We start from the raw sequence: 24362 nt of genomic DNA on the forward strand, positions 1-24362 counted from the left end.
TCACTGCCATAGCTGCATACTATGGAATCCTGGGATTTGTAGTTTAGGAAAGGGGAACTTAGAATCCTGGGCCAGAGACTTGGTGCACCTCTCTAAACATCAGGATTCTAGAGGATGTTGTCATGGTTGTTAAAATGGAATCGTAACAATAAAATTGTGTTGTGGGAAAGGGCCCTTGGTCTAGCACTCCACAAAAATGGGATCTGAAGCCCCACTCAGCCAGGGACTCCCCTTGGGAGATCTTGGGCAAGTCACACTCTCTCAGCCTGTGAGGAAGGCAATCGTAAACTTCCTCTGAAGAAATGTTTCCAACATTAAAAAGAAAAAGCAGACCCAGCATGAAACAGTGGTCTGAGTGTTAGACTGGCAAACCAGAGTCCAAACTGGTGCTCAACCATGGAAACTAATGAGCTTGGGCATGTCACACTCTCTCAGCCTCAAAAGAAAGCCATAATAATAATAATAATAATAATAATAAAATTTTATTTATATACCGCTATTCCAAATTCCAAATTCGATCACAGCGGTGTACAACAAAAGTGATACAATATAACATTTAACTAACAAGTATCACCAACAACATGTTAAAAACATCCCAATGCAATTTAAAAAACTATAAAACATACAACCTCTTAAAACACACCTCCTTCGATTAAAATTGGACAAGGAACTCTAGGAGAGGGACACCAAAAGTCAGAGTCAACCTGAAGGGAGAGTTAGCAGTTTGAATGCTGGGCTTAGACTCTGGGAAACCAGGGTTAAAATCCCTGCTCAACCCTGGAAACCCACCAGGTGAGTTTGGGCGAGTGCCACTCTCTTGGCTTCAGAGGATGGCAATGGCACTCCTCCTCTGAAGAAATCTCACCAAGACAACCCTAGGAAAGGGTCATGCTAAGCTGTGACCAAACTGCAGGCAGATAAGAATAATAGCAACAAATAACAACCAGCTCCTGCCTCAGGAGCCATTTCTGAGCACTACCCTGGAGAACAGTATGAGTTTTGCAAAGCCTCTTGTCGAAATAAATGGGTTGGACCAATCAATGGTGGTTGGTGATTCCATGTAAATCTGGATAGCTCCTGTAAAGCTTGCTCCAGTGGTCTCCAAACTTTGGTCTTCTAGGTGTTTTGGACTTCAATTCCCAGAAGCCCCAGACACCTTGGCCAACAGGCAGGAATCCTGGGAGCTTGACGTCCCAAACATCTGGAGCACCAAAGTTTGGGAACGACTGCCTTAGACCAAAAAGCAGAGCAGACGTTCAACTGACGGAGAAACCACCAGCCATCGCTGGCTCAGACCAGGATAAACATCTCGATCCACCTTCCCTGTTTCTTTCTTAGGCTCAATCGAGGGTAAAACCAGCTAACTCTGCATTAAGATGCCTTCACTTCTTTCTTGTAGGACTGGAACGCAAATATACAAATCCCACTTGTGTGGGCTTAATCTGTTTCTGCTGTAAAACGGCAGTTCGGGGAATAGGTTTCCTCCATGCCTCCCCCCTCCGTTCCTTTCTGCCTTTCCTCCCCACTTTCTAGAAACAGGGAATTGGAGTCTTGATAGTTTGTTGATTGCATTTTCAGCTCGCTGGTAACACACCCCAGACGCACCATTTCCAAGAGGAACAATGGATTGCTAGCATTCTTTCTTCCCTTGACATCTCTTGCGCACAACTAAAGAATAAATCCCCTGCTTTGAGACAAAAGATTTGGATGTGAGACGATGCCCAAGCAAGCTTTCCCCAGCTAGGTACCAAGCAGAAATGTACTATTATTATTTATTATTATTATTATTAGAGTACAAATGTAGACTATGCTTCCCATCATATACTGAATGGGAACTGTAGTCCAATAGATTTGGGGTGCGTTAGGTCAGAGAAAGCTGGTTCCAACACAGGAATCCTGGAGGAGAAGAAAAGTCCCAGCAGGCTTGCTGTGTGCCTTCAAGTTGCTTCTGAATTATGGCGACCCTTTACATGGAAGAAGATGCCATCATGTAACAGTTTTGTTTTCTCTTCAGTATTGCAAGGATGCAAACAAGGTTAACTTGGTCAGAAATAAGCGGCGAATTATGTCACAAGTGCTCTCTTTTCCATGTGAAACTGACCCCTGAAGGCTGGGGCAAAGAAAGCATGTCCCATGAGCCACATGTGGGCTTGGGTCCCTGTTTTGTTGCCTCCCAAAGCCACCATAAACCTAAGGTTGCCATTTGTCCCTGAATACCTGGAAAATCCCGGATTGAAGGGACTAAAAAAAGTCATAATCGTGCGCAATCAGAATGCAAATTAACACTATGCATAATTACAATAATTTGCATAATATACAATTTAGATATCCAGACACAAGGGACTAGAATATGGCAACCCTACATAAACGGGAAGCTCATTGGTTAGTAGCTGGGAAAATAGCTAAAAAATGCAGAAAATTGTCCAGACAGGTACAAAAATCTATCGGTTTGGTGCAGTTTGCATGCCTCCATGCTCTGAAAGAAGACCAAAGGTGTGAGGATCAGCCATGTTTTGGTTGATTCCTGGAACCGGAAGTGAGGAAGCGTCACTTTTGGTTATGCGCACAAGGCAGGGTTATCACAGTTGTTGCAATATCCCCAACATTGGAGGAAAAGGGGGTCATGCAACAATGCAATGCGCCACCTCTGAGCATCAGGGGTCCAAGCCCCACTGAATGCGCCTGAGATCCAAATGGAAAGAGACAAAAAATTGACAAAAAAGCAAACCCACCGGAGGTAAATCAAGGAGAAAATGAGTACGCTGACCAGTCAATAAAAGACCCACTCTTTTACTGTTAACTCAAGCATGAAAAGAGCTACCTTAAGCCTCTGACGGAGGTTTCAATCAAGGTAGAATACAGCCTTTTAAAACCGGAAGAATCAATAGGCTTTCTAAGCAGCGTGGAAAAAGAGTTTGTCTTCTTTTCCTCCTCTTTTCCCCCTTCTTCCTTTCTGCCGAGTTCAACACTCCAGTATTGATGGGCCGGAGCAAAGGAACAAGCTTTTAACATATCACTTTTAATAAAAGTGACAGCTGAGGGCACCGGCCTATGAAAAGGAACTTGAAAAAGCCATGTCCTGCGCATAGATTTTCTCAAGAACATAGGAAGCTGCCTTAAACCCACTTAGACCATGGCTCTGCGTAGGCCAGAAATGTCAAAAGCAGCTACAGTTTTTCAGGCTTTCTGACAGCTCTTGCGACACAGTAGAAGAAACAGTTTTTTCTGCATGGAAAAAGCTGCTTCCTGCTGCGATTGAGGCCCTCCAAGTGCATTTTGCGCATGGTGCATTTGTCCTTTCTGTGCAGGAAACAGCTTCTTCCTCCACAGAGAATAATATTACCATGTAAAAAATACGATTTCCAGCACAGAAAAGTACTCTAGGAATGTGTAGGTCTTCCAGCAATGATTCTGCGATCAACTTCTGACAGAGGATGACCGTCGAGTTGTGCTGGAGGACCTGGAGATTGTGACGCCAAAGGCTTTCATGGCCGACATCCATAGTTTTTTTGTGGGTTTTTTGGGCCAGGGGGCCATGCTCTAGAAGGGTTTATTCCTGACATTCTCTCATGTGTTCTCTCAGGTAAAAATGACAGTGATTTTATGTGTGGTTTTTCCACATCTGTGGGGATCCTTCAACCCTAACCCCAGTGAATGTGGAGGGACCACTCTATTTCTGCAATGCAAATGCATCCTGGGTTGAAGACCACTTCCTATGTTCCTAAATCATACATTGATGCGTTCAGTAGCTCAAGACAATGGAGCGTATCACACGGGGCTCAGGGAATGCAAATGGCGCGTAACGGAAGGGAGCGGGAAGGGAACAGAATGGGGAAATCACCCATATTACCGCATGGGGGAACATCGCCAATGCCGCTGGAAGTCCCCAACCCATTCCCCATCCTTTTCCAGGACGATTCTGAACAGTTCTTGAAAATCGCCTCCTGTGGCATGGATGAGGGACGGATTGGGGGCTTCCGCAGCATCAGTGGTGTTCCCCCGTGTGGTAATATGGGTGATTTCCCCATTCCCTTCCCGCTCCCTTCCGTGCCATTTGCGTTCCCCAAGCCCCACGCGATAAGCTCCAATAATGAAAACATTTCTTCATAAACAGGATGGAAAGAATTTGAGTTCTTTCCCTGTCTGCAAAAAAGGGAGACAACCCAATGGAGAGACCCGACCTTCCTTAAAAAGGGGGGGATCAAGCCATGTCTTGAGTTGAGCTCCTACGCTTTTGAGCTACGGTTTCTACCCGAGAGCATGGCTCTCTCCCTGGGATCCTGCCCTCGCCTTCCTTTCTGTCCCGGCGCCTTTGCTCAGCCCCTGATCTCAGCACATTTTCAGGACAAATGATGTCAATTAGCGGGAACACCTGCCTTGGCTGCCACCGACTCTAATCAGCCCAGCCAGACGCCCCTCACCTTCCGGGCCATTATTTTTCCTTTCGCCTCATGGGAGGTGACAGATGAATCCCTGTCGGTCTTATTAATAATAATAATAACCTACTAGGATGCCAATGGATCATGCGTGAGCGGTAATCCCTTTCCTCCAAGAGGGTACAGCTTAAGACTGCCTTGGCTACAAGCAGGTACGGCAACTTGGATACAAGTCCTCCCTCTCCATTTTCAATTCCATCGCAAAACGAACACACAAGTCAAAATGAAGAATCACAGAGTTACAAGAGACCCCAAGGGTCATCCAATCCAACGTCTTCCTGCCATGCAGGAAGATAACATCCATGCCCTCCTTGTGACAGATGTCCATCCAACCTCTGTTTCAAAACCTCCAAAGAAGGAGATACCACCACCTTCCAAGGAAACATATTCCACTGCTAAACAGCTCTTAGTATCAGGAGGTTTCTCAATGGACGTGGGTATATGGGTATATAAGCCACCTCAAGCCTTATCAGAGTAGGTGGGATATAAATAAAAGTTTATTATTATGTCATATTGAGGAGGGAGCAAGCTTGTTTTCTGCTGCTCCAGAGACTAGGACCGGGAGCAATGGATGCAAGCTGCAGGAAAAGAGATTACAGCTCAACATTAGGAGGAACTTCCTGAGAGTAAGGGCTGTTCGACAGTGGAACAAACTCCCTTGAAGTGTAATGGAGTCTCCTTCCTTAGAGGTCTTCAAACAGAGGCTGGATGGCCATCTGTCAATGGGGATGCTTTGATCTGGATTTCCTGCATGGCATAATGGGGTTGGACTGGATGGCCCTTGTGGTCTCTTCCAACTCTACGATTCTATGATTCTATTATTATTATTATTATTATTATTATTATTATTAGGTATGAGCAGCTCCAGTCAAGAAGAAAGGACGGTGTGCCAATCTCCAGCTCAGCTATTACAGCAGAAGCCTACACTCATTTGCAAGATTTAATTCATTTGTTGAAGACTCTTCAGCAGGGCTCTGTATTTACTTTGGAGCTTATCACACTGGGTCTAATTTCAGCATTAAAGCAAGGTTAAAGCGCATTGAAGGCATCCCGGAAATAAAGCAGAAAACAGTGAGTAATTGCGCCAATGATTATCACACACAATTGCGCGAATGAAGTGATATCCGAAATGCATTGTCACTGAAATCACTAAAGTAAAAAGATGTGCGTTAATGTTTCTTTGTGGCCATTTTAATGGCGGGTTTCGCTCGACATCGTGTGAAACCGTTTCGCATAATTACACAATTTGTCTGGGATATTCATGGGATAAACACCCGATCTCTTTCGTGTGATAAACTCCTTGGTTAGCTTTTTCCTTGTCTCCTGGGCTCACCATCCACTCTCCTCTGCATCCACCTTCTAGCGAGAAGCACATGGTTTAGAGTAAATGTTCCTAATCCTGTCTCCCTAAATAAGTGAGGAGCTAAACACTCTCCCACTAAGAAGGATACTTCTGAGTTCCTTGGTTTTTGCATGAAAGAATGAAATTAAGGAAAATTTGCATGCCTCTCTGGAATCCCAGCATCACACAAATGGAATCTACCCACAGCATTCAGAAGACAATGCATCCAGCGCACCTTCGCCTTATAATCTTTGGGGTACCGTACGGAAAAACAAATGCACACCATTTTTATTTCGCATTTCATCACGGGAACAAATAAACCCCCAAAAAGAAAAGGGTGCAGCCAAGCCGAACAAGCATATTTCTTTGTCGTTTTATTGCCACACTAAATTTAACAAGATGAATACCGCAAACTGTAATATTCAATCAACCAGATTAAGCGGCGCCGACAAGTCCCTTCATCTCCATTCATTTCTGAACATATGGTGTCTCCAAGTGGAACGCAAAGCCTTCTGCACCAAAACGAGAGCATCTTGAGGAACGCGCACAGCCTGTCGCACAATTATTAAAGCCTAGAAATTAGGACCTCGTGATTCGTCTTGCTCTTTCAAATTAAAATTAAAAATTGCATATTAAAAAACCCCAAAAAAACTGGCCGCGTGCCTTCCAGAAAATAGGACTGCATAGGGAAAATGGACCTTAAAGATGTGCTAAGGCTATGTGGCTGAATACAGCCTTCTAAATGACTGCTCTCATGTGATGGGTTTTGTGTATTTTTACATAATATGCAGTACTTTTGTGGCTAGAATCCTGTTGGTTACTCCCAGCTTGACTCTGTTGTCAATTGTCGTCAAACTGGCTTTGATTTATGGTGACCTTATCAAATGAGGCATCCAAACCCCTTCTTCCCATGCTTGTTCATGTCCTCCAAACTCAGGCTGTGGCTTCCTTGATGGAATCCAAGATCTTGCTCCTTCCCTACTACTTTCCATTCTACATTATCATCTTTTTTCTAATGGGTCGTGTCATCTCATGTTATGTTCAAAGTACGATAGCCTAGGATAAGACATTTTGGCTCCTATGGAAAGCCTTGACTTGCTCTTAGATCCATTCATTCATCTCTTGGGCAGTCAGACGTATCTGCAGAACTCTCCTCCAGCTCCACATCTCAAATGATGCTCTTCCTATCAGCCTTCTTCACATCCATTCATAGAAACTGGACCTATGTTGACATTCAACCTATTCTTCCACTGTGGGACATCATGAAGGTAAATCCAGTTGGCTCAGTGCCCCCCGCCCCCAGTTTGGACTGGCAATATAATTTAGGCCAAGGCTTCCCAAGCTTTGGTCCTCCAGGTGTTTTGGACTTCAAATCCCAGAAGCTCTAGTTAGTTTGACCAGTGACCAGGAGTTCTAGGAGCTGAAGTCCAAAACATCTGGAGGATCAAAGTTTGGGAAATATTGATTTAAGCTAATGTGTTGTTGATGGATGACTAAAAAGCACCGTAAAAATCTCACAGTAGTTGATAGTCTTTTTTGGCTGGATGCCTTGACATCTTGAGGAACCTTTTTTCATGAAGGTGGCAGAATTCAAAGGTATAGCCATGTTAGTCGGCAAAATCAGCATTCAAAGGGATCTTGTAGCACCTTTGAGACAAATGGAAAGAACGAAGCTGGGAGCATGGAATAGGTTGAATGAGTTGTCCATGCCAATGAATGTCTAATTTCTATGGCTCAAATCTATGAAGCTCATGCTACCAACGTCTTTCTTTCAGTCAGCCTCAAAGATGCTGCAAGTTCCCTTTGCATACTTCTTCTATCAAGGATGAGAAAAAAGCCATGCAGAGTCTATATATCCTTAGGTAAGAGGCATGCACCTACATCATGACCTCTGCATTTTGAAGGATGGACTGACTACTTGGAGCCAAGAAGTGGTTAATGCCTAAATACAAGAGGATATTACTCTCCCTGCTTCATTTTGGTGGATTTTATGTTTTAACTGATGCTTGCATGATTGAAATCCCATTATATTCTGCTGGAGGGAAAGGAAGTGCTTCAAACGTACAGTTGAAAGGAAAGGTCTTGAATGCACAACGCTCTCTTCCCCCATCACCTGTCGTTTCCCCTTTAACGGGTTTTCTTTGACATTGATATTAATTAGACGTGCTCCATTCCTCCTCGCAACTGGAAACATGGCGGCTCCGGCGTCATCGAACCTCTCTCTGTGGAATTCGGTGAATGTCAGTGAGTGGCTTCACCAAAAAGCTTCTCTATTGACAAGGACAAAGCAGCAAAGGCAAGCGTCCTTGGGAGCGCGCATGTAAAACGGCAACGCACAAAGCCCAATTCTACCCAGATCTCTTCAGGAGGCAAAATGGAGCACTTTTGATCATCACAAGGATTACAGTCCTTTATGAGAACATGCTTAGGTTAAATCCGGCACGTCGTACAACCGTGTTACCAGCCCTGTTTAACAGTGGGATGTTGTGGGTGTTCAGTGTTGCCAAGTCGGTTTTGACACATGGGTTGGAAAACTCTAGGTGCCTTTGTTGTTGCTGACAAGTTGACGCTGGCGTATGGTAACCCTATGAATGAGAGAAGATGCTTCCAAAAGATGCTTAACAGTCCCGTTCAAGTCTTGCAAATGCAGGGCAGCTTATTGATGGAGTCCATCCTTCTGTAATGAGGTCTCCCTCTTTTCCCACCACCTTCCACTTTGCTGAGCATCACTGTCTTCTCCAAAGAGTCACATAATCTCCCAATATGTCCAAACTATGATGACCTCAATGTAGTCATTTTGTCTTCTACAGAGAATTCAGGCTAGATTTGCTCTACCCATTCACCTTTTTTACTAGTTCATAGTATTCAACGATACTATGCTATGGCTCATAGGAGCCCAGTGTGGTGCAGTAGTTTGACCATTGGACTAGAATACTGGAGACAAGTTCAAGTCCCCACTCAGGCATAGAAACCTATTGAGTCATTTTGGGGAGTCACACACTCTCAGCCCCAGAAAACTCTGCAATGAGTTTGCCTTCGGGTTGCCATAAATTAGAAATCCAGTGGGTGTCTGTGACCAAGCAGGGAATTGAACCTTGGTCTCCAGAGTTGTAGTCCAAAGCTTGAACCACTAAACCAGTGCTTCTCAATTATTTTCTGTCATGCCCCCCCTTGGAAGAAGAAAACATTTCGCGCCCCCACGCGACTGTAAATAGTATCATTTGTCTATAAAATTGTTATAAGTACACCTCTGCATAACATACCTTTACGGAGCCTAGCGCCCCCCCCGGGGGGCCCGCCCCACTATTTGAGAAGTACTGCACTAAACCATGCTGGCTCTTACATACATACTACTTGGCATTAATTCACTGATGTTACAAATGCATTATTGCTGTTGACAATATTGTTATCTGTCCTATTACACAGTTCTGTATTTGACAGATTAGGCATCCTTGGTGCCCATTTTGATGCAACAAGTAGCCTAGTCCCGTTATTTTTAAACATTTCTAAATGCATTTTTAGAGGCCGTTTTACCATAATTCCCCATGTATTAGACTACTCAACTACCTTTGGTGTTTGGTATGGGAGCAAACTGCAGAGAAGGGATACAACAGATGTGTGGCAGAGGTTCATTGCATCGAGTGTCGTATACCATGCTTTAGAAAGGCTGCCCAATCTGGGCACTTTCCAGACGTATTATATTGCAAATCCCTTCAACCAAAGCCAGAAATTGGACGGTGGGATTTGTACACAGATGGAAAGTGCCAGACTGAGGAAAGCAACTTAAGCTCCCCCAAATAATATGTTTCAATGGAGCCAAGAACAAAACGTGGCACGTAGGGTTTCCAGGTGAAAAACAGGACAGGACTCATGGATCTTTAATAGCTGGGCAGAAGAGGGGATCATTGCAGGTGTTGCTTATCGTGCCACCAGGCAACAAGCAACACCTGTCAAAACTTCTTCTTCCATGCCGCAATTCAATGTACATGAGCCCTGCCACGTTTTTCACCTGGGAACCAAATATGCCACTTTCAGACAACAGCATCAAAATGTTGGCCTGCATCGTGTTATGGTTGGAGCTTTGAGCCAGGACTCTGGATACCAGGGTTCGAATCCCAGCTCAACCATGAGACCCACTGGGTTTCCTTGGGCATGTCACATTCGCTGAAGAAACTTACCAAGAAAATCCCATGATAGGTTTGCCTTGGGGTCGCCTTACATGGGGAACCACTTGAAGGCACACAACAACAACTATCCCATTTCTAGTCCCAACTAGAGAAGACTCATTGAAGTTATGGGATCTACCAACACGTTGACTCTCTATCCAGTGATTGACTCAATGAATCTGCTCAAGTTAAGACAAATATGCCTAAAGGAAGCCTTGAGTTTGCAAGATCTGAGCAGGGTTGTTGATGGCAAGGTGTCTTAGAGACCTCTCATTCATAGGGTTGCCATGAGTCAAAGCCAACTCGATGGCAATTAACAACAACACTCAGGTTGGAACTAACTTATAGGATTTCATATGGAGTAGTCCATTTTTCCTGAATCTCAGAGTACTTGAAGAACTCTTACTGCGACCAGATTAATTTTGGACACACTCAGAACACTCAGAAGGGAGCCCTTCTAGATGGATCTACTAGTTTGGTAGATTATTTGACTACCTGTTGCATTGCTGTTGTTATTGCGGTTGAATGTGGACTCCGTTCTCTCATTAATGCCCCAGGATTTATTTGTAAATACAGCCCTGGAGGCTATATACAATTATATCCCCTTTCAGCGATTTTTTACAAGGGTTTGGGCCATGGATACTTCAAAGCGAGCCACATTTTGACTGACAGGATCCAAGCCCAAAGACAGGTATCAAAGCCACGCAGCCTCGCTACTTGCAGTCGGATAAATTAACTCCAGCTATCTCCTTTTGATGTCCTCACGAAGGAAAGAAATCTGCTGAAGGCCAATCCATGCCATGGCAATTAACAGCGGTCAGCCAATGACGGTTCAAACCGAAATGCATTGCGGCGGTTCCTCCCGCCGTGGCTCCGTCTTGTCAGATATCATTACTGAATGGCAGGCTTATCTTCCATGCAAACCTTAACCCTTGGGGAAAGCGGTAATTAGGAGAAACTGGAGGTATTTGCCTAGAAAACACCAGCAGCCGGGAAAGGGAGGCAAGCGGGAGATGCGGAACATACTGCTTTGGTCAAACAGGAAAATGAGAGGAAGAATGTCTCCAATCCCATGGAAAGTCTGGGAGGGGAAAGGAAAACAACCTTGTTGGAAGGAGGAGGAGGAGCTTGAGATTTTGGAGAGAGACCTGGGATGACCCATGGAAAAAGGAGTCACTTAACAGTGGCAGCTGGTGGCTCCAATGTCCATGGGGCAGTAGGACTGGAGCTATCCATGGAGTTGAAGCTATGACTATTATACTGGGTGACCTTAGCCAAGTCATTCTTTCTCAGCTTCAGAGTCAGGCAAAGACAATCCCCTCTGAACAAACCTTGCCCAGAAAACCCCACAATAGGGTCGCCACAAGTCGGAAACTATTTGAAGGCAGGCACCAACAACAGCAAGATGAAATCTATTGCTCACGGATGCTTTGTCCCTGACAGAATTAGCAGGTGGTCCTCACAACTTGAACACGGGGTTTCTATGGTGTCATAATGTTCAAGCATGCATTTTCCCAGTCTGCACGAGGAGACGTACTTTAAATTATTTTCAGCCCTCATCTCGAAACAGTCCTCACACTCAGCTTGACCTGTATCCATCACCATCTTGGAGGTGCTTCTGAATGAGTCACCTCTGTATGGCACTGATGTTGTTTCTGACCTATGGCAACCCAAAGGGTTTTCTGGGGCTCAGAGTGTGTAACGCACCCAAGGTTGCATAGTGGGCTTCCTTGGCTGAGCTGGGATTTGAACCCTGTTCTTCAGAGTCATAGTCCAATGCTCAAAACACTATTCCATGCTGGCTCTTGCACAAAACTGTTGCCTCTGTGCTATTATTCCCAACTGCATTCCTTCAATGTCACGAAACCCATTTTTCAACCAGGAGATGATTAACTTTTAATAATCAGATGAGATGCTCCAATCTCAGAAAAGGAAGAGGCGGGACAACGTTAACTGTCCATCATGGAGGATGGGACGAATGATGCATGACCAAAATGGTAGGTTCATACAGAAGAGCAGCGGGAAACCTCTTCCATGGCAGCTTCATACGTTATATTTTCAGGTTCCTCCGACTCTCCATTTCTATTTGTTTCCACGGTACACGATATAATGTATAACAAGGCATAACATCGTGTAACGGGAGCCAAGATTACACATTGTGTCTTATTGATCAAGCGTGGCTTGGTTTTTATAAGTTTGTTATAAAAATGTGTGTTTTATGTACAAACAGCAAAACCTTGTCATTTTTCCTCTGCACTGGAGCAAATGGCAAACCGTCCTTAGCTTCTCACCTCCAAGCTGCTGAGAAAGACTCCAGAAGACTTGCCCTTTGGGGTTTCTTCCCAACGCTACGCGAGTGTTTTCTCGGTAGGAAGGTGTGTGTGGGTGGAAATCGCGCCACTTCAAACGCAAGTCGGGAATGTGTTGCTATTAGCAACAAAGCTCCAGAAAGCCTGGTTCATGGATTGATGCACCTCGCTATGGAGGTCCCTCCAGGAAAAGTTGGCGGCCAGGGTCAGAAAACGTGGTTCCGCATGGACCAACGTGGAGCTCTTGCCCCATCCATCCATCCACCCTCAGACCCTTTGTCAGGCCTCGGACCGAGCGAGTCACTCAAATGGGTGGAAACGTTTGTAGAAACATGGACCAAGTTTCCAGATCAGCTACTTATCTAACGTAACTTGAGAACCAGCATGGCCCAGTGGTTTGAGTGTTAGGCAATGACTCTGGAGACCAGGGTTCAATTTCCAGCTCAGCCCTAAAACGTCACACTCTCCCAGCTTCAAAGGAAGGCAATGGCAAAGCTCCTTTGAGCAAATCTTGTCATGAAAACCCCATGATAGGTGGCCTTAGGGCCACCATAAGATAGAAACGACTTGAAGGCACACAACAACAACAGCAACAACAGCAACAATACTTAACTTTAGGGTGTCTACATGGGCGTCTCACCCTGTGTCCTCTGGGCTTGCTGTGTCCTTCAAACCCCCAAATTGGGTCCAAACTTTCACGACACCTATACCCGATTTGGGGCTTCCTCCTCCCGCTGTTGTGGTTGTGTCTTCTAGTCGTTTCCAGTTTACAACCACCCTATCATGGCATTTTCTTGGCATGGTTTGTGCAGAGGAGGTTTGCCGTTGCTTTCCCACGAGTCTGAGAGCATGGGACTTGGCCACATGGGTTTCATGGACAAGATGGGACTGGTTTGAACATTGGACCATGACTCCGGAGACCAGGGTTTGATTCCCAGCTTGGCCATGAAACCCAATGGGTAACCTTAGGGAAGTGACGCTCTCTCAGCTGCAGGGGAAGGCCATGGCAAACCTCCTTTGAACAAATCTTGCCAAGGAAACCCCATGCTAGATCCACCTGAGGATCGCCATAAGTTGGAAATGACTTGAAGGCACACAACCACAACAACAAATGTTGTAAGGCAGCTGCCTGTCATCTCTGGAAGAAGAGAGCAAGGTAAGGGAGGAATCTGGATCCAAAACATTTTGGCTCCCACATTGGGAGAAAGTTGGCCTAGACCCCAAGTTTTAAAAAATACAATTAAAGAATTAACTACTCCGAGGGATCGCTTGGTCAACCTCCTTCCCATTACATTCCCCTGCTCTTCTTCTTCTTCCTGAGTTGGAAAGAGGGAGAGAGAGAAGCCTTCTGGTTATAGCAAGAGCCCATACATCTCCTCTAATGACTAGTTCTGTATTCAGAGACAGGAGTACGTTAATATCTGTTCTTCCAGAAGACAGCTCCATTAGAGAAATTAATCCGGGTATAGATTATACTGTAAAATCCCAAACAATTCCATTCTCTCTCTATTTTTCCCAGTGACCAGCAATTCTGCAATTTAATTTACTTCAAATGTGAGCCTCTCTGGTTTAACTTCAGGGACGGCAAACCTAATTCCCAATAAAGTGAAAGCCCACTTCTTTGCCCATGTCTGAGCGATTCCGGTGGGGAGCAATCCAAGGAACAAGGAAAGGGTTTACATTTGATTATGCCGACGTGGCCCAGATTTACAAAGCTTTAGAGACAAGCCCCCTTTAAACCCCCGGAGAACTCCTTACATAAAGATGAAGGATCAGAGCAAATTCCAGCTTGCTCCGTGGCTGAAATCTTTTCTTGAAACTGATATTTAATTCCATTTTCAACAGTAATCAATTTTTTAAAATACCACTAAACCACTCCCCGCCTGCAGTCTCTTAAAACGAAGGCAGCTGGAGGCTTAGGAAAGAGAAAAAGGGGGATTGATGGCCCGCATTTTGCACCGGCCGAACTTTTCAGACACGAGCGGATAAATGTCAACAAATTGAGACCGGGAGATAAATGCCAATAATAAATTGATCGCCCGTGACTGTAGGCTGTCGGCAAGACATAACGCAGGGAGAAAAAGCACAAGCAAATAATAAAAGATATATAAAATATAATGACCCAGTTGCCGTATCAGACTCTACAATGCATAACTGTACAGCGACAGAAATGTGTCATTGAGATGATACACAACTATGCTAGCAAAATAGCAACCATGCAAAATGGAGCATTGTGCAAGATGTACTGTTTCACAATGGGAGCTTCCATTGCACATTGGGACACAGTGCGCAACAGAGTCAATGTGACCATTGAACAAGGGCATTAATTGGGCATGAAGACCATTCTGCATCGGGGCCATTGGGTGTTGAAAGTCCGAGACCCCAAGGACCATCCAGTCCAAAATTTGAGACAATCCTCCTAAGCCCTCCCCAATGCCTTCACTGAATCTGAGAAAATCCGTGAATATTCTTTACACCCTAAACATTGATGTGTCTTTAACTTTATCTTTCCATAAACACATAAACATAGATATAGAAACAGAAATATATGAAGAGATGGGAATCATGCTGCCTGCCATAAATGAGTAGAAGATTAATTGCATTCCTGCCAGCCTCAAGGAGCAGTGATTTCCCTTTTTAAACACATTGCATTTGAAGCATCCATTAATGTTTCCTAACTGGGAGTGAACACCTGGTGACTTCCAGTCTGTTAGCTTACTTTCCTTCTTGTACCCCACACAGCCCCCAGGGAAATTGACCCCAGATCCCCAGAACGTGTCCATCTCCATATCAACAAGTATGAGGACAACCTGTATTTTCCCCCTCCTATGTGGCCCAGGTCAACACAGCAAGAAACAAGCATGCCATGCCCACAAGAAGACCCCCATGAAACATGGATCCCAACCTACCTGAACTATCTCCTGGTGTCTTCGGTGGAGGAGCGTCGACCTCTTTCCTGTTGCCGTCAGAGGTGGCCGGTGGTCCCATTGTGCTGACCCCACCTGGGTTTTTCCTGGGGGTGTTAAATCCAGGGCCAGGCCCTTTGGGCTGGACTGTCGTGGAAGCGGCAGGGGTAGGGGTTGTGACGGTGGCGGTCATGGTGGTGGTGGTCATGGTGGTGGTCATGGTGGTACGTTGTAAAACAGAGGTGGTGGTGGTGCTCTCGTAAATCCCCGGGAAGGTGCTGCTCTCGAGGGGATCCAACGGACTGGTCGACCCCCAGACGATCACCTCCGGCTCCATGGTGGGCTTGCCGATGGCCCGGAGGTACCTTTTCCTCCGTTTCAAGGACTCTGTTCTCCCAGAGGCCAGCAGGAATAGTCCTGATTTCACAGCGGCCAAGCGTTCCGGCTGCCCGCTTTTCCAGAGGAGGTCCGTGGCTTTGTGTAGCCTTTTGGAATGATACGTTTTGGGCAGCTGCCCGCTAGAGCGTTCTAAATAGGGAAACACGTGGTGCCTCGCAATCCCATGAGCCCTCGCTTGCTGCCCGGATCTAAGACTCCACAAAGGGCCGTGAGGGAATCCGTACCGGAGAGCGGGTCTTTGCAACAAGGGGTGTCTATGGCCTTGGCCCAAAGAGTCACAAGAGGTGAAATCCATGGCAAGTCGAAACATGGCTATTAAAATCCAAGCATGGCTTCGTACAGGATAACCTGACCTGCGGAGAGAGATGCGGGCGCATTAGACAGAAGCAAACAATAATTTCTTAAAACATACTTATCTAACTCAAAGATTGTGTTAGTCTAGAAAACTCAGTATGTAAAAGGATTTTGTAGAACCTTTGAGAGTAGCTGAAAGGTAAAAGTCAGTAGCATGAGCTTTCATAGGGGTTTATCATACTAGGGCTAATTTGGGCATTAAGGAGAGATTAAAGTGCATTGAAAGCATCCCGCAAAGAAAGCGAAAATGGCAAGTAATTGCGCAAATGGTTACCACATGCAATTGCGCAAATAAAGTGGTATCAGAAATACATTGTCGCTGAAATCTCAGAAGTAAAAAGATGCACGTTAATGCTTCTTTGTGACCACTTTAATGGTAGGTTTTGTGCGCCGTCATGTGAAATCGTTTCACGTAATTATGCATTTTTTCCAGGATATTCATGAGATAAACCCCCGATCTCCTTCATATGATAAACTCCATAGACTTGAACCTACTTAATTTGGACTTATCTAAGCAAACTTTCTCTCTTCCATCCCACCCAACTTCAGTTCCTTGGACCTCATTTTAAAAATTGCAGTCATTCTGTGTATTTTTACATTACATTTTAACAACAGACACCACTTTGAAATGTTGGGATCTAAGCAATATATAAATCTTTGCAAAGAAACAATGTGCGAGAACACAAACAAGAGAATCCAACTTGAGTTAGGGAGGGAAAACACTACTTGTTTTATTGTTGTGTGTAAGAAGGGACAATCCTTTGGCAAATTTCCTCCCTGCCACATCTCTTTGCACTCCTATGTTCTGCAAAGACAAAAGCCTTGTCCATCATTGCTGCAGTAGTGAATTGCATTAGCACAATGAATGAGGTTGGTATACAGAGCATTAAAACAGTGGCCAGAAGCCTCTAACATTATTATTATTATTATTATTATTATTATTATTATTATTAACCTTTATTTATAAAGCGCTGTAAATTTACACAGCGTACACAACATACTAGTCAGTGTCCTGACTGATGCACAATGTTATTGGTCCCATTACACATATGTTTCGATCCCATTGTGCATCAGTCCCATTGTGCATTGGTTACATTGCCGGCTTGCCCATGTAGTAAAGTAATAGCAGTCCTTTACTGATCACAGATGTTACGAAATTACCCAATTCTAATTCCCATATGCATAAGTCCACTTGCAAAGACTGAAGTCCTCAATAGGATTCTGGCCTGCTGCTTTTCTGAAGGGCCATGCAAATCCTGACAGGTTCTGGGACTTCTAGTCCCAAAGGAACTTTCCAGAGATGGGGGATTTGGGGGATTTTTTAGTCTCAAATGATCTTTTCCAAACTGGCTGGGAGATTCTGGCCCTTTCGATCTCCGAAGGTGCTTTGCCAAACTGCGCTCCCGCCATGTTAAGATCAAGCTAGCCCTTGGGAAAAGGAGGAGAGGAAGACATAGTGCCATATCAACCCTCCCTTGGTCTTATGATTTTGCAGTTTGATAACAGCTGGTATTCACAGTGCTCTGGAAAGAGAAGGAACTGTTATGTATCTCTCACTTCCAACAGTCGCCAAGCGCCACCATTGTCCTTCTCAGCAACAACTCGCCTGACTCACTGCATTGTATTGTAATCTTGAGATCACCCCTTGTCACTGCCTTTCATCCAGCACTTCTGATAGACTATATATATATATATATATATATATATATATATATATATATATATATAATATGATGAAAAAAGAAAGCTAGAGGGGAAGAGGAGAATGGTTTTGCATTATGGCTTGCTGACTTGGCGTTACATGCGGCCAATGCTAACCTGGTCACGCAGGTCATTAAGAGATCTCACGGGGATCTGGCTGTGCGCCGACAGGGCTGCAAAAATCCTTTTTATGGAAATGCGGTCAGGGCCAGGCGCAACGTCCAAGAAATGAAAGGTCAGCTGGATCTGCCTCGTTCTTCGCAGAGGCAATCCATGATTCATGAGGAAGGGCAGAGCAAAGAAGGGACCGGATCACAGAATCGTGGAGTTGGAAGGGGCCTCATGCGCAATCGAGTTGAACCGCCTCACTCAATGCTAGGCAATGTTTCTCAAAAATTTGGTGCTCCAGATGTTGTGGACTTCAACTCCCAGAAGACCTAGCCAGCTTGACCAATAATCAGAAATTCTGGGAGCTGGTCCTAAAAATCTGGAGGACCAAAGTTTGGGAACCACTGAGCTAGAGCATCCTCTTCTAGGAGCAGTCCAGCCTCTTTCCAAAAACGTCCAGAGAAGGAGACACACCACTATCTCTCCAGGCCATTGGGTCTATTGAGAAAATGCTCTCCTTTTCAAGATGTTCTTTCCAATGTTCAATCAGAACCGACCTTCCTGTAACTTAAAGCCATTAGATCTGGTCTTGCCTTTTGGGCAGAAGAGAACAGCCCTGCCCTGTCTTCATGTGACAGACCTTTCGGTATTTAAAATGGGCAAACATGGCACCCCTCAGTCTTTTTTTATTGAATATTTGAAAATATTCCCAAAATGGTCTCTCTCTCTATACACACACACACACACAGTCGGCCCTCTCCTTACGCGGGGGATCCGTTCCAGACCCCTCCGTGTAAGGCAAATTCCGCCTATGTTCAAGCCCCATTGGAAACAATGGGGCTCATGTACGGCGGCGGAGCGGTGCGGCGGTGCACAGCCGCCATGGGCGCATGCGCCCATTCAGTTGAATGGGATATGCCGCCCCTTCCGCCCTGCGTGCTCCCCGCAGCTTGAGCGCATAAGCTCAAGTCCATGTAATGCGCGCCTGCATATGACGTGGGCGCGCTGTATATATATTGATCATTTTTGGAATATTTCCGCCTCGATCCTGATGGAGAGGCGGGGTAAAAATAAAGTTTTATTACACACACACACACACACACACACACATATAATTAAACTTTATTTTTACCCTGCTTCTCCATCAGGATCGAGGCGGCTTACAATAAAAATCCATACAGTACAACTATGCCGGGTGGGGAGTTAGTGTTGAGAAACCGTGACATATTTACTTATTTATTTATGAATTTTTAAAATTAATTAATTTTTACAAAACGACTCCTGGACTGATGAAAATCTCAGCGGTTCAGGAATTGTTCTGCGCAAAATCCGCCTGTGGTTGCTTTGCACAGAAAAGGCTGCGCCAAACAACGCCATGTGAGTTTTGCACAGGAGGAGGCGATCGCGAATCAGCTTTGGAAAGTATGGCTTTCTTGCAGCGGGGAGAAAATTGACAAAGTTACTCCTCGCTTCCTTCAAGAAGATGCTTAGTGGAGAATGACCTTCCTCCTCAATGCCTAAATTTGAAGTGGAATAAGGGAAGGGATGCTGCAGTCATTGGTAGATGAGTGGTGGCCACCATGGGCTGGAAATCCAGATAAGAAGATGGTTCTCCACGTAGTCCTTGTACACAGCGGTGTACCTACACGAGGAAGGCAAAAACAGATTCATGTGCCCACTTTCTTCCGCAATTGGGACTGTTATCCCACTGAAGACTCCTGGCTAGAGTAGACCCACTGAATGAGGAGTCGGTACATGAGTAAATCCCTCAGCTTCAATGGCACTATTCTTGCCATAAGTAACAATAGGATTTCGGTCTGGGACTCAACAGCGGGTCACAAGCCGATTAATTAAAACGGAAAGATAAAGCTACAGACGAACTGTAATCTTAAACTGGATTGAAAATAATTAAAGCCAATAATAAAGCAATAACAAGAAGCGCTGCGCCTGGTGAGTTTTCTTGTTTTCTTCTTCCTCGGAGAAAAGTCCACTGCAAACATCTCTTTGGAAGAGAGGAAAGGCAATTTCCAACATCATTTGGCTGAGGAGAATCCATTATCACTGTGACTGATCTTTGTGTTATGAATGTTGTGTGTGTGTTTTGTGCTGTTAGGCTTAGAGAGTAAATCCAGCCTCGCCTTCCTTGGGCCTCACTGGGTGTTCAAAGGAAAAAGGTTTTAATATAATTTAGAGACTGCATTGGAAAGGAAGAGTCTGACCTGTGACAGTGGTCAGGATCCAGCTAGTGCCTTACATGCGTGCAAATTCCCACATGGAAGCGATTGGGCCCTTTTGGCCAAGGAGAAACAGCCATGTTCAGGCCAAGGTTGTGGTTGCAGAGCATTGTGCCTCTGGGGGCCATTGTACATGGATGTGCATTGTGCATGGATCCCCACTGCGCATGGATCTACACTGTGCATGGATGTGCGTATGCCTTGTGCTCTGTTGCACACAGATTTTGACCATGCAGCACATGCACATAGGCTGTGGGCCCCAATTGCACAACATTGCAACTCACCCACAAGGCATCATTGCAAGACGTGTGCATCCCCCTATGCAATGTCTCCCTCATGTAAGATCTCAGCTATTATTATTATTATGAAGGAGAGGGAAGAAGAGAAGAAGAAGGAAGAGGATGAGGAAGATGGGCAAGAAGAGGAGGAAGTGTAAGAAATGAGAAGGAAGAAGAAGCAGCAATGAGGGAGGAGGAAGAAGAAAAGGCAAGTTTTTCCTCTCATTTGCTGGAAAGTTGAAAGTTGAGTATGAAGAAGGAGACCATGGGTGTCTGTGGTCAGTCCTGCCTTTCTCTTGGCCCAAGGCTTTTGGAGTAGTCTTTTGTGGGTTTTTCGGACTTTGTGGCCATGTTCCATAAGAGTTTATTCCTGACGTTTCACCACCATCTGTGGCTTTGGCATCTCCAGAGAAGACGCTGGTGACACGTCAGGAATAAACTCTTCTGCAACATGGCCACAGAGCCCGAAAAACCCACAAAAGACTATGGATGCCGGCCATGAAAGTCTTCGACTTTGCTTTTGGAGAAGCTGAACTCATTTTGGGGAGGACGTCGGGCCATCCTTGAGACAGAGAGCAGAGAGCTTCTCATCTCCCTTCGCAGGACTTCCAAAACAATTGCATTCAGCTGAGGACCAGAGGAACCGAGCTGTTTGCTGACCCTCTCGCAAGGTTTCCTCCATCCTCTCCATCAGCCTCCCATTTCACAGCACACTTGCTCCAGTCATGCCATAAAAAGTCTGGAGGAGACAGACAGCCGTGTGGCATGCAGCCTCCCAATTTCCAGCTGCAAGCTTAAAAACCGGGAGCATGGAGAAGCCATCATGCCCCATCCTCTATGAGGAGGGCATCTGGCGCCACACTCAAGCCTTCGCTTTCATGCGTGTGCATGAGAGAAGAGAGAGTGCTGTCAGGATGTCTTTCCATATAAAACAGCAATGTGTGGGAGTTCTGGTTGTCTAGGCAACACACCGCCAAATTGTGCGGCGATAGATACAGGAAATTTTGTGTTCTCAAGGAGCGGATTCTGCTGGAAACATAAAGAAAAGGCTCTCCATTCCCTCTCCAACTGAGCGAAAGGCCACAAAGAGGGATGGAGACATTTGCTCCTTTGTAACGAATATATGCCACTTGTACCCTCTCAGATCTTAACACAGAACCAGTGGCCACGAGTTGGTACATTTCTAGTCTTCTGACTTGTTCTGGGGAAAAACTTATATTTTTTAAAAATGCATCTCATAACTTGAATGCACTTTGGGAAGAACAGTGAAGAACAGTGCATGAAATACAGTGCACCCTTGGCTTATGTGGGGGATCCGTTCCGGACCCCCGTGTAAGCCAAATAGCACATATGCTTGACCCCCGTTCACTTGAATGGGGCTTGTGCCCATGGTGACAGCGTGCATGCACCATGAGCACACACCCCATTCATTCCAATGGGACACGCCACCCCTTGCACCCTGCACGCTCCCGCATGGATCTCCACAGATTTAAGTGTATGCTCAAACCCGCGTATGACGCAGATGCACTGGACTAAAATGGCACACAGGTCCAAAATGGAGGGAGGAATGTTTTCCTCAGAAGGTAAAACATGACGGAAAAGGTGTACCTTTGAATAATGCATAAACCCCCCACAAAGATAGTTTTTGTGGGGGTTTTGGGCTATGGCATCTTCAAGGGGGATTCTCTGAAGATGCCAGCCACAGGTGTTGGCAAAATGTCAGGAATAAACCCTTCCAGAACATACCCACATAGTCCGAAAAACCCACAAAAAACGATGGATGTTGGCCATGAAAGCCTTCTAAAACACAAAGATGTCCATATCCAACACAGCGGAGCAGAGAAATAGGAAATACCTCATGTTGACCTCATGTATAAGTCGAGGGCAGATTTTGGGGCCAGAATTATGGATTTTGGTACGATCCACGGATAAGTCGGAGTATATAATTTAAGGGCATGTAAATGAAGGACAGAAATGACAAAGCAAAGGAAAATAATGTGAAAGAACTTACAAAATGTCAGCAGACGTAACTATTTGTGCTCATTTTAAAGACTGGATGGATGAGAGAGTAGCAGGGGTTCAGTGCTTCCAGGGCGGATTGAACTCTTGCCTTTCACTAGGGGATGGTTTCTCTCTTTCTCTCTCTCTCATATATTGACCCATGCATAAGTTGAATCAGGGTTTTCTGGGTCAATTTTTTAACCTAAATTTCTAGACTTATACATGAGTCTATACAGTATTTGCTATTTCAAGGCGCCGAACCCTATTTACCCTCAATAGACTGAGTCTGAGCGAAAAGCAAGACCCACCGAACCGCCATCCAACATGAGACAAAACACTCTAGCTTTCAGCTTGCCTCCTCACATCTTTGTGTTTTGCAATTGCCACGAACCGACAGGTTGTTCTGATCAAAAATACGGAGAAGATTTGGCTCTCCCCGTCTGTGGCCTCCCTTTCCCGATGTGCTTCTCCGAGGCAAAAGGTATCCTCCACCTGCGCTCTTGAGCAATAAAAACAAGTCGACGCAAGCAAGAAGCAATCAGCCTCTTTCTGCTCTCCCTCTAAGCATTTTATATACACCGAAAAGGACCGAAAGAGAGCTGGGAGAGAGGGAAGGAAAGAAGGAAGGAAAGAAGGGGGGATACTTTACCCTTGGCTGCTAATCTAGAAAATAGGTGTTTTCCCTGAAAACAAATTAGTAATGGACTGAGCAATCATGCAAAGCCATTTTGGCAAAAAGAGCTTTACGGCAATTGCTATAATCAGGATGATTCAGGCATGCTTACCGTGGGGCTGAAGGGTGGCGGAGCATTTGTTTTGCTTTGGGAAGGAGAGACTACAGTGATTTGAGAGGAGATTTTGTTTTAACCAGGGAAGCTGCCTACATTATCTCCATACCACCTTTCTTTCAAAACCTCTGTTGTTCAATGGTTCCTCCTTGCTGCCTTCCTGATATATCCATTTCAGGATGGCGTAGCCATGGAGTGCTTGGGTCACTTGGAGAAGGCAACAGATCTCCCGTCATTAAGTCATTTCCATCTCCAAGAGATGTTTTACAGAGAGAAAGTAGGATGTAATCATGAAAATGGCCTGAGTCCAAATAGCTCGCTTCGTCTCTACTTATTTATTTCAATCCTCTACCAGTGTCAAAAGGAACTTCTCATGTGAGGTTGAATTTCAGCATCAGCTGGGAATGCAACAACTGAACATGAGTCAGGAATGTTATAAGGTGGCCAATATGATCCTAGGCCGCATCAATATAGTGTCTAGATCAGCGGTTCCAAACTTGTGGGTCGCGACCACCCTTTCACAGGGGTCCCCTAAGACCATCGGAAAACACATATTTCCAATGGTCTTAGGAACCGAGACATCGCAATTTTAGGGTTGAGGGTCACCACAACATGAGGGAAGGTTGAGAACCACTGGTCTAGATCAAGTGAAGTAATGGTCCAACGCTATTCTGCTTTGGTCAGACCTCACCTGGAATATTGTGTCCAGTTCTAGACACCACAGTTGGGGGCAAGCTGGACCGTGTCCAGAGGATGGTGACCAAAATGGTAGAAGGTATGGAAACCACTAAGCCTTATAAGGAATAGGGAGCTGTGGATGTCTAGCCTGGAGAAGAAAAAGTTAAGACCTGATATGAAAGCCCTCTTTAAGTATTTGAAGGGATGTCATATTGAGGAGGGAACAAGCTTGTTTTCTGCTGCTCCAGAGAACAGGACCCGGAACAATGGATGCAAGCTCCAGGAAAAGAGATTCCACCTCAACATTAGGAAGAACTTCCTGAGAGTAGGAGCTGTTCTCCGAAGACTATATCAAGTCAAGGGGAGAGAGAGAATGAGAGAGAGAGAAATACATTAAGAAATCAGCAGCTGAGGTTGGGAGCTGGCAGAAATGGATTTTTAATAAAACATCAAAACAATGGGGAAAAGTTCGACGAAGGGAATAATTTCTGTGAACGTCACATATGCTGCTTTTGAAGTGCATCTTAAGATATTCCCTGCCTTCCTGGTGACAAGATCATCAGCAATCCAATGTAGGCCTGCAGAGACTCCTCGGTGGGAAGCTTATCAGAGATAAGAATTAAGAAGGAATAATGAGATGGGGGTCTCAGTGGACACAGAGC

At 45.2% G+C, this 24362-nt stretch overlaps 1 protein-coding gene across 3 annotated transcripts in view; it reads right to left on the bottom strand.

Moving 5' to 3' along the window:
* LOC149307851 (adherens junction-associated protein 1-like) overlaps positions 1 to 24362 on the bottom strand; it is a 98199-nt gene that overhangs the window by 43329 nt on the left and 30508 nt on the right. For all 3 annotated transcript variants that reach the window (XM_089534515.1, XM_089534516.1, XM_089534514.1), the window contains exon 2: positions 15163 to 15911. In XM_089534515.1, the coding sequence (XP_089390641.1) occupies positions 15163 to 15911 (749 nt within the window). The remainder of the gene's footprint in view (positions 1 to 15162; positions 15912 to 24362) is intronic.

This window comes from Sceloporus occidentalis, unplaced genomic scaffold (genome assembly GCF_023333645.1).
Source record: "Sceloporus occidentalis isolate IW3139 unplaced genomic scaffold, rSceOcc1.0.p SCAF_8, whole genome shotgun sequence".
Lineage (NCBI taxonomy): Eukaryota > Metazoa > Chordata > Lepidosauria > Squamata > Phrynosomatidae > Sceloporus > Sceloporus occidentalis.